At 39.7% G+C, this 11326-nt stretch overlaps 1 protein-coding gene across 1 annotated transcript in view; it reads right to left on the reverse strand.

Annotated features, from left to right (window-relative positions):
* Positions 1 to 3025, reverse strand: part of LOC109420679 (tyrosine-protein kinase Dnt) — a 417410-nt gene extending 414385 nt beyond the window's left edge. Inside the window, exon 1 of the mRNA XM_019695105.3 lies at positions 1901 to 3025. Within this exon, the coding sequence (XP_019550650.1) occupies positions 1901 to 2006 (106 nt within the window). The 5' untranslated portion in view covers positions 2007 to 3025. The remainder of the gene's footprint in view (positions 1 to 1900) is intronic.
* Between the last annotated feature and the right edge of the window lie 8301 nt (positions 3026 to 11326).

The raw sequence follows: 11326 nt of genomic DNA on the forward strand, positions 1-11326 counted from the left end.
ACCCGATTTTATAACTTTCTCCAGAACTTTACAGAGACGAACCAGTCAAGGGCTGAAAGTCTCTTAAATAAAGACAAATCAATCAATCAATCCAAAACATTATTTCTAAAATTTCTCCAGAAAGTCTTCGATCGAATGCTTCCGGAACGGAGGTATAGTTTTTTTTTTCGAAAAATCCTCCAAAAATAATTTCAGAAAATTTTCCACGGAGTCCTTCAACATTTTTACGTGAATTCATTAAGTAAATCTTCCATTGATTGTTCCGGAAATTCTAGAAATGAATGATTAAAACAATTTCTCAGTCCCTTCAGAAATTCCTCCAGAGATTCCTCCGGTTTTACCAATGATTTCTTTTGAAAACCTTCTGTTACGGAAAACGAATATTGTTAGAAAATCTTTCACGGGTTCATTCCTCCAGAAAAAAAACTTAAGGATTTCCCTAATAAAATGTTCCAAAATTCGGAAACTAGTCTAGCTGATCCTTTTAAAATTCTGCCAGAGATTGTCTAAGACATTAATAAGATATTCCTTTAAAAACTTTTTTCCCCAGTAATTCTTCTTGATACCTTCATCGGTTTCTTCTGAAATTTATTCAGAGATTCCTTCAGGAATTGCCTTCACGTATTCATTCCATTATGTATTTACCCAGATTTTTTTCAGAATCTCCCCAAAGATAGCTCTAGAAATTCAATTATGTGTATTATAACCTTCCATCAACACACACTACTTAAAAATTAAACTATTTGAGCATGATAGCATTTTTTCTTTGCATTATGAGTTATCATTTCCATTTTTCATGATTGTGTAGCCTGACTGCATTTGTATAAGCGAATTTAACAAATACATTATCATTGTGACATGCTTCATAAGAGTTCTTCAGTTTATTTATTTATTCTAGATCTAATTTTAATAGCATATATAATAAGCGATTAATTCTCAAAGTATATGCCACTATTACAAAGAATTTTACAATTCTACTCATTAATAAGAATAATATAATAATACTAAAAACATTCACGCGAATATTCGAAATGGCTGATGAGTTTGCATGGCATGCTCACTGAGATCTTCCTTGTAATGCGTCTAATAATCTCCCTGACTATGAACAGATATACTGCTCGCTGGTAACACAGAAGAAAGACATCGTTGCTCATAATGTGCTGCAGTTAGTTGGTGTATATGTTGCTGTTTTTTATCAGATACCGCTTATCCGGAGAAACTACGACTTTAATAAACTTGCCCGTATAATGGTGAATATTTAATTTTTTTTAAATATCTTTGATTTAATTGTGTCTTTAGAAGTTTTCATAAGTTGAATATGATAAATTATTAAGACATAGTGTAAATTCGGAATATAATGAACACCTTTAATTTTTTTTACAACATCATTGACACCATTGAAGTTACTTTCATTTTATAATCTCGAGATACATAATTCCAATTTTTAGTGCCCGGATTTTGTTAAATTCCTTGGAAAACGCGACTGCGTTCCTGAGAATGTTTCTCAAGCATTCAACAAAGAATGTATATCCCCCTCGAGCTCCAACCCATCACATGGGATTATCGCACTATTATTTCAGATGCCCTCAACCCATCAAGCTGCGCTGTTCTCCATCCAACGGGGATTTACTCAACACCCGTTCCGTAAATAACCTGCAACAAGTTCTTCCCATTTGCGGCAATCGTTCCGGCGCTTGAAAGCAAGGTTATGTACCTTCGCCGGGTAATGAAAACATAAACAAAACTCGTTCGAACATGCCACCAAACCAATGGAGATGATTCTGCTAGCTGCTGGCTCCCAACGTTGCGCCACCATTTGAGTCACCGATCGGGTGAAACCATGCGTGGATTGCATTGCCCAACCAAACCCCAAAAACGTCAGGTCGTCGCAGCAACATACCGAGTAATCGCATGACTTCGAGCTGGTTCAGATACAGATTCAGATGTGCACTGCCGCCGGCCGCAAACACCAGGAATAATCCAATGTAAACACATAAATTCGTCATTTTGACAGCTTGCGATGAGACTCGTTGCGTTTCCTCCGGAGATCTGGTTGAACTCTTTTTCTCTCTGCTTGCTATTGGGTTTATTTTTGTATGAATTGAGGTTTTTTTTTTCTACAATCACACACTTGATATTTCTTCCACTATCAGCTGATTCTTACTCAACAGATAGACATCACTTTCGCCGGGACTTTGTTATCAAGCATTCATAATCAAAACATATTTACACCGGCTTTTGCTAGCAGAAATTCATCGCATCCAAAACAAGCCGGCTCGCAACAACAGATTTGACACTTCTTGCAGCACAACACGAGACGAACCTGCCGAACCGGTGCTGCTCGTTATTCTCTGATCTCTTTCCTCCCCACGTTTGTTTTGCCTTCTTCCACACAATCACTTGCTTCTCACTCTTGCACCTTCTTCATGCGCTGCCTCCAGCAGACAACAACATAAACATTTTCTTCGATTTATCTTAAGAATTATCTTGGAAATCACTCTCATTCCCAATCAATCACGACTCGGATGATACAATCGTTTCCATACTGATCACCTTCAATCACTGTCGATCAATCAAACGACGAAATTTCAATCACAATCACACCCAGAGAATAAAAACAGGTCGAAAACACGAGTTCGCGATACGCGACACACACAGGAGGGGGCCAAAAAAGATGGCAGCACTCGATAGACGGAACAACATCCAAACCGCACGGCGTTCACTAGGAGACTGAACGCGCGCGAGCGATGCAAGATGGAAGCCGACGGCGAGATCATGATGCGCTTCGTTCGGTTCGTTCATTCTTCGTGTTTTGTCTGGCTGTTTGCCTGGCCTGGCTGGAGGCTTGCCACTGTGCGTACGATGGATTTGGTGATGGTGTGCGTGTGGTTGGCGGACTTCGGCTTCCCGGTCGTTTCAGGTTTGTTGTTGTTTGGTTTCGCGTTTGTTATGCTAGCAGTTCGATGTTTTCGTCGGTGCGATGACTAAAGCTGTGTGTCATTAGTTTGTGACAGCCCTGAAAGAGTAACGCTGCGATTTGATGGCGGATCGGAGGAAAAGACTACTCAATAACCGCCACTCATTGAAAGAATCCTGGAAAATGATTGAATCGACAATTTCTATTATTTTTATTCTCATTATAAATACATGCAGCACATCGCAGGATCATCGTAGATTTACTTTTAAAAATCTTCCAGAAAATCCCAAAGAAATTCAGTCAGAAATTCTTTCTCGAAACCTTCTAGGGCTTCCATTGGACTTAAAAATGTATTTTAGAAATCTCTCCAAGAACTCTTTTAGGAAGTCTTGCACGAATAGCTTCCAAAAATGTTGCATGGGATCTTTTGGAAAAAAAAAACTTCAAGAATTTTCGTAAGTCTTGCATAAAGTGTTCCAGAAATTCATTTCCGAATTTCTTCAGATTTTTTTTTTCTCACAGAGATGTTTCCAGAAATTTTCAAAACATTCAACTAGAAAACCTTCCTTGAGCTTTCTCAATAATCCAGCTTTTTACGCTATCTTGAGGGGTGATTCGATTTTGACATTTCTTGCCGACAGCCCTTGCAGCATCAGAGCTCATCAGAGTAGTCGAAAATTTCAGTTCAATTACAGCAAAATGTCAAAAATTTTCACCTTCGATGTTTACAAGTTCATCTTTTAGTTTTCTTTCTGCATGAATTACATATTTATAAGTTTTTTCTTTTATTTTAGGTTCCCGATTGCCGTCACAATTTCTAATACCGAAACAAATCAAGAGGATGTCGAAAAACCAAATGGGTTTGTTCCAATGATCGCAATATTATCAACCAACGACAAACCCAACTTGTTCTGGAGCATCTCTACATTTGTATCGCTCACGCTGCCAACCTATCAAAATTCTTGATAGATTTTTTAAATAAATAAGCACCTGAAGCGAGAAATTTGTTTTCTTTTGCTTTGTCTGAAATTTGGAGTAGAAAGAATCTAGAATAGATTAATTTGCGTGGACGGAGTAGTTATGATAGAGAATGACCACTTTTTGTGACCATGATCCATGGGCTTCGTGGCCGTGCGGTTAGCGGCGTCAGTCGTCTAGACGTTTCGTAAGCCTCGGAGTGCGGGTTCGATTCCCGCTCCAGTCGGGGAAAACTTTTCGTCAAACGGAAAATTCTTCATTGGGCCACTGGGTGTTATGTGTGTTGTCGGTTGTCTCGTGTTAGTGTAATGTTCAGTCTGTGCAGCCTCTGGCTGAAGACGGTGTAGTGTCTTTTTTTTTTTTAAAGGTATCGATAATTTTCAATAACTTAAATCCTACCTTCCAGCAAGCTAGATCTAGAGCTGGAGATGCTAGAGCTAGGGAGAAATTATTCCAATTTAATAGAATTTCACCACAAATAACGATTTCATACATTCATTTAAAAAATCGATCAAGAATTTCGATAGGTTGGCAGGGTGAGCGATACAAGTGCAGAAATACTCCAGAGCAAGTTGGGTTTGTCGTTGGTTGATTGAATTACGATTTTTGAAACAATCCTATTTGATTTTTCGACGTCCTCTACATTTGTTTCGGTATTGGAAATAGTGGCGGAAATTGCAAACCTAAAATAAAAGAAAAAACTTATAAATATAGATAAATATGTAATTCATAAAGAAAGAAAACTGAAAGCTAAACTTGTAAACAACAAAGGTGAAATTTTTTGACATTTTGCTGTAGTTGAACTGAAATTTTCGACTGCTTTGATGAGATGTGATGCTACAAGGGCTGTCGGCAACAAATGTCAAATTCTAATCACCCCTCCAGATAGCGTAAAAAGCTGGATACGCCATGGATTTTTTGAGGTAAATAATTCACGAATGCATTAAGAATCGGAAATTCAGAACGCCTTCAAAATTCTCTCAGAAGCTTTCTAAAAAAAATTTCTCCAATGATTGCTTTAGAAATTCTACAACAGATTATTAAGGAAAATCCCATTTTTTTACATTTCCTTAAATATTCTTTCAAGACATTTCGCTTTCAGAAATGTCTCCAAAGATTCCCTGGAAAGTCTTAGTAAACCCTCCAAGGATTCCTTCAGAAATGTATCTACAGATTCTTTCAGAAATTTTTATAAGGATTCTTACGGAAAGGCTGGAAGACATTGGGTTCTTTAGGGGTATCCAGATTATTGCATAATCGGAATCTCTGTCCAAAAATAATTTGAAATCAAAAACCCTTAAACGTATCAATTCCAATACGCAAAACATACAAACTTTTACGCTGCATATCTTTATATTCTATAATATAGATGCAATACAGCTCTAAACAAGTGAGAGAGAGGATAACCACTCAAAAACAATAAAAAAGGACTTATAAATTGGGACAGAAATCTAACCAGATAAACGCCTAAAAGTATACATGATTCTTGTAATTTCATGTAGTTTCAACTGCAGTGTTCAACACTTCTCGAATTTAATTTTCTAAAACAAATCAAATAAAAAGTGCTTACTATGTGTAGCATAACCAAACGTTAAAATACTGTAGAAGTTAGATTTTACAAAGATAATGGTTTCTGATTCATAAGCATATGAGCCCTGCCTGTGGAAAAAGTTTCACGAAAATCTAAGATCCTTCGGCTCAATTTGTACGATAATAAAAAAAATCCCCCTATCTAACACCTTTTCACCTTCCATCTTCTTTTCTGACAAATTTTAAAACCACGCTCAACTGTAAGCCTAATTCAACGTCATATTTTTTTATATGACTTTATATGAACTGATGTACTGTTCACCATTCTATATCCACAAAAAAACAACGTGTCAAGCAGTAGAATTCGAAAGCCAACATATAGCATCACATGCTTTTGAGGCAAAAAAGCCAAATAATATTACTAGCTACACACATCTGAATACATATTTGACTTTAAGTATCCATTAGGCCGCCCCTTATTTTGCAAAAAATAGAAATGTTATAAGTTTGTTGTTGGAAAATGATTGTTTTAGCCAAGAAATGATCGTATCAAAATTTGAAGTCCCTATCTCAAGGCTAAGTGGTCCCTCAAGGTGCGTAAAGTTGTCAAAAATGGTATGGGACTAAAAAACATGAACTTTTTTTCGTCAAAAAAATACGCTATTCTACTAAAACCGATGATTTTAGGACTCCAGGGCCCAAAGTGTGTTTTGAATTGCGATATCAGAAAAATCAACATTTTTGACCGTATTTTAAATCCTGAAGGAAATCTATCCTATTTTGTTCAAGAACTTAAAAACGAGTGGAGATATCGCAATTCTAAGCACATGTTTGGCCCTTCAGGGTCCTAAAATCATCAGCTTTAGTATTTTTTTCGTAAAGAAATCATATTTTTTTAATCCCATTACATTTTTGACAACTTTTGGTCCCTTGAGGGACCACACCACTCAACCTTGAAATAGTTAGAGGGGCTCATATTCCGTTATCATTTACAAATAGATAAAAGTAAGACTGCAAAACGGCGAGTCGATAAGCAGAGCGTCCAAAACAGCTCTGGTCCTCACAAGTTCCATGCTTCCACGGGTTAAGCGATGACAAAGACTGCCAGCTAAGAGTTGTGTACTTAGCTGGTAGTGCAGCCTGGGCACTGTTGTCCTTCTGACTTCAGCTTAATTGAGGAGGTACGACCCGAGCGTCTGTTCACCAAGAAGGTGCGGCTCAAACAGCGACTGTTGTGGCATCCAGCGGCTGAGTAAGAAACGCTGCACCACGCCCAGCTAGATCCAAGGTGGTAGCCCCATCAGCGTGGTCATCCTAGTGTTGGTTAGGACGTTAAACAGAACTGGCACGATGGCCCTCCGGCGAGACAGGAGTGTTGGCGTAGGCCCAATAAGCCACCCGTAAAAATCCCCATTGCGAATAACATAGGAGAAAATACTCGATACAATCGGCAAAGACCCACGCGACGAAATAAGGACTACGATTGGAAACTTGGAACAAGGAATTGCAAGTCACTAGATTTCGCAGGATGTGACAGGATAATCTACGACGAACTACATCCCCGCAACTTCGACATCGTAGCGTTGCAGGAACTTTGTTGGGCTGGACAGAAAGTGTGGAAAAGCGGGCATCGAGCGGCTACCTTCTACCAAAGGCGCTGTCCATAAACTACGTAGACTTTTTTTCGTCCATCTCAGACCCCCCCTCCCCCCTCGTAGACTTTTGTTCATACAAAATTTTCGAAATTTGTATGGAGCGTAGACTTTGGCCAGACCCCCCCGTCCCCCCCTAAGAGTCTACGTAGTTTATGGACAGGCCCAAAGTTGTGACACCACCAATGAACTGGGAACAGGATTTATAGTGTTGGGCAAGATGCGACAATGTGTGATCGGGTGGCAGCCGATCAACGCAAAGATGTGCATGTTAAGAGTTAAGGGCCGTTTCTTCAACTACAGCATCATCAACGTCCACTGCCCACACGAAGGGAGACTTTATGACGAGAAGCGTTATACGCGCAATTAGAGCAAACATACGATCAACAATCAATATGCAGGTAGCGGTTTTGTTGTGACGCCAGTCATTCCCCCAGTAAATTCACCCAATCCTATTTTCATTGACGCGGCGCTTCTAATGTCAGTTTGCTCCGCCCATCATTATCAAAGCAAACTATGTCCGCCAAACTAAAAAAACATGGCAAGGGCCATAACACCACAAAAGTCTCTTGATGCGTTTTGTCCTCTGTCACTCTTACGGCCGAGTGATCAGCATGTGAACATGTCAACCATAGGGTTCTTTGTTCAAGACCGGTTGGCGGCATGAACTTTTTTGAGAATGTTACTCTGCCATGGTAAAGTAGAGAACAAAATTTGAAATGCTGGCTTTCAACAAATTCAGTTGATTTTTTAAGGGTACAATATTTCGAAAAAGAGATCAATTGAATGAAAGCAGCTGATAGCTCGTAGGGGTCCCAATGAACCACCACCGTGTATTAAGTCTATGATACGATGGTTGCTCACCGCGTGACGTGAAAATCGTTGTCGGTGGCATGAACGCCTAAGGAAGGGAGGAAATGTACAAACCGGTGATCGAGCGAAACAGCTTGCACGCCGTATCAAAAGATAACGGCCAGCGATGCGTAAACTTTGCAGCCTCCCGTGGTATGGTAGTCCGAAGCACCTTCTTCCCCCGCAAAGATATCCACAAAGCCACCTGGAGATCACCCGACCATCAAGCAGAAAACCAAATCAACCACGTTCTAATCGACGGTAAATTCTTCTCGAATATATTATACGAATCAAATTAAAATCTACTTTCGCGACTACTTTTACCCGCAGTCAGAGATACGCGCGAGAAAGTTGCCTAAGAAAACAAATTTATTTTCAAATTTTCCATCATAGCGCTCTTTGATTATTCTTGAAAAAAGGTCGCCACATGGCCGGGTGATATGATGGCTGCTGCGACTACACGTGGCATTTGCACCGCGATTAAATTTGGTCCATCATTGAAGGCCTTGGAAAGTAGTCGCCATAATTGTGTTTTGCTTGCAACGCACAATAACCTATGTCCGCACATACCGCAGTGCGAATATAGATTCGGATCACTACTTATGCGAGGTATGCACTTCAAACGGAATCGCTCAAGTAATTTTCGTTCAGTGCATTATTTTTTCGTGACCGGAATGGTGAAGAAATTTAACACAGCAAGCCCCATTTGATTTGACGTTTTGTTTCAGCTCCATACTAGGAACCGGAAAAAAGCGACGCTTTATTATTTCTTGAGCGATTACTTGCCTGAATTTCCCACGCATCGAGATAGGCCAAGAAATTTCTTGCGATCAGCGTACCACCCATTAGTCGCTGTATGCATGCGCTCAAAACTTTCGACAGTTATCACCACGCGTTGAAGTCAAACGCCGCGGCTCAACATCGAGCAGCTTCGTAACGTGGCTCGAAGTGGCTCAAGACTATGCGCAGCAGTTATCAGCTTGGCGCAGCTACACTTGAAGATGGCTGGAGGGACATCCGATCCGCCATAGGTAGTACCTCGGCTACAGCACTAGGCTTCGCGACTCCGAATCACAGAAACGACTGGTACGACGGCGAATGTGAACAGTTGAAAAACGAGAAGAATGCAGCATGGGCGAGAATGCTGCAACACCGTACGAGAGCGAATGAGGCACGTTTCAGACAGGCGCGGAACAGGCAGAACTCAGTCTTCCAGATGAAGAAGCGCCAGCAGGGAGAACGAGATCACGAAGCGATGGAAGAACTGTACCACGCCAAGGACACACGAAAGTTCTACGAGAAGCTTTACCGCTCGAGCAGAGGCGTTGTGCCACAAGCCGACATGTGCCGAGATAATCACGGGAATATTCTCACGAGCGAGCGTGAGGTGGTCGAGAGGTGGCGGCAGCATTACGATGAGCATCTCAATGGCGGCGTTGCAAGTACTGAAGGTGGCGTGGTAACAGATCTAGGAGTATGTGCACAGGACGAAAGACTTTCGGCCCCTTGTAGTAAAGTACATCTGGCTTGGTTGGTTAAATAACAACTACTGTTCTTTATTGTCAAATCTTATCTATACTAGACTACTGCGATCCTACATCTCTCCTTCCTTTTATAATATTTTGTTAACATCATTGCTTTAAAATAGTATTTAAAAATATAAATTACACATCGTATTATGACTTGTTCTGTTCATTCGATTATAGCTTCGCGGTCATTGGGTATTCTTCAATAGTTGCACTAATTTGGTCAATTTGATTTCATCTGAAATAAAGTAAAATATTAGAGGTGACATTTAGTGGTATTTTAAGTTTATGCATGGATTTCGAGTCTTTTGTACTCTTATTATTCCATCTTCATCTTTTCTTTTCTTCAGTGTTATTTTCTGTTCTTTCTATGACTATGCTCATTTTTTTCGTATTTTCTTTTTTTCTCCGATCCGAAACATTTGTTTTTTTTTTTATATTCGTGTCTTGATTTCTGCTGTCTTTTTTTCCGTACCTACAATTATTAATAGTTGAATTGGATTAGCTGTTTCAAGAAAACAAAGGTTATTCCTGCGAGGATTGCCTCGGGGTCGTGCAATGGTGTACTTCATCCCTCATTGGGGTTCCACCTTGACTTTTGAGAATCATCCTGAGGTTCGCCTCTAGGTCTCAAACAGCCTATACCTTCATCCCGCGAGGATCGCCTCCGGGTGTAATGCGTACTTCATCCTTTTGTCTGGGTTCCACTATCTCTACGGATCAGTGTACTTCATCCCAACAACAAGGTTCCGCCGGATTTCAAAGGATCGCCTTTGAATCTTTTTCTGCGTACTTCATCCCTTTGTATGGGTTCCACTGTTCTTCTGAATAGTGTACTTCATCCCAACAACAGGGTTCCGCTATTTTGTGAGAGGCATGTAAAGGTGCTCCAGGAGATCCTACCAAGAGTAACTCATTCCTTAAGGATTATCTAGTCACGTCAGACTCAATAAAAATTCGGAAACTAAGGTCAACTCTCTTTGAATCTCAGTTCAACAATACACCGTTCAAATGCACAAATCTTAAAATGTAAACAACAGACAAAAGTGTAATTCTTATTTTGTTCTTTCTCATTTGTCATAAGAAGGTGCGGTGCGCTGGTTTAGATTTTCATGGTTCCATTGTGGCGCCCGTCTTTGGATACCAACAAGCTTCTCCTTAATGCATTTTGGTATCCTCAGTAATGCAGTTTATAAATTTCCTTCAAAAATACTGTGATTTTGTATTTGATTTTTTTTTATTAGTGTATGTTCTACAAATATTTAACATACATTCATCACACTCTTCATTTAGTTTCGAATCGCTCTAGAGGATAATTCCATTAAGCGGGATTTCATTTAAAGTTAGCGTTTATTATGGACCGCATTGCTGCATAGCACAAAACAGTTTGAGCTTTTTCCTTGGTGAAGCTATTTGTGAATCGAAGTTAAGTATATTATGTATGTCAAAAAGATCATTAATCACCCACTTATAGGTACTTGTCAAGAATAAACACGTCCAATAAACACGTATTTTTTCTCCCATCTGTCAGGTTTTCCTAATACTGGCATTATTATGTTCAAATATAATTATAGATTGTAAAGCACATGATCCTCTGTTATTATCCAATTGTTAGGATTATTCCAAACATGTATCAAGCATTCTGTTAATGGCATTCCGCCTAACACTGATACACGAATTTTTTTGTACGATTCATTTTCCGTCCTATTAGGTCCTATTGAAAAAACAAAGCGACTACGAAACCAACTGATTCCCTTTTTTGCCTTTCTCGTACACCAAGGTGTACCGAAAGGCTATATGTTCACTCCAAAAATGAAATTTTGATAGAGCCCCCGGAGGGGCAAGTTTCATATACCAATCGACTCAGCTCG

The sequence above is a fragment of the Aedes albopictus genome, chromosome 2, assembly GCF_035046485.1.
Source record: "Aedes albopictus strain Foshan chromosome 2, AalbF5, whole genome shotgun sequence".
In the NCBI taxonomy this organism is placed as follows: domain Eukaryota; kingdom Metazoa; phylum Arthropoda; class Insecta; order Diptera; family Culicidae; genus Aedes; species Aedes albopictus.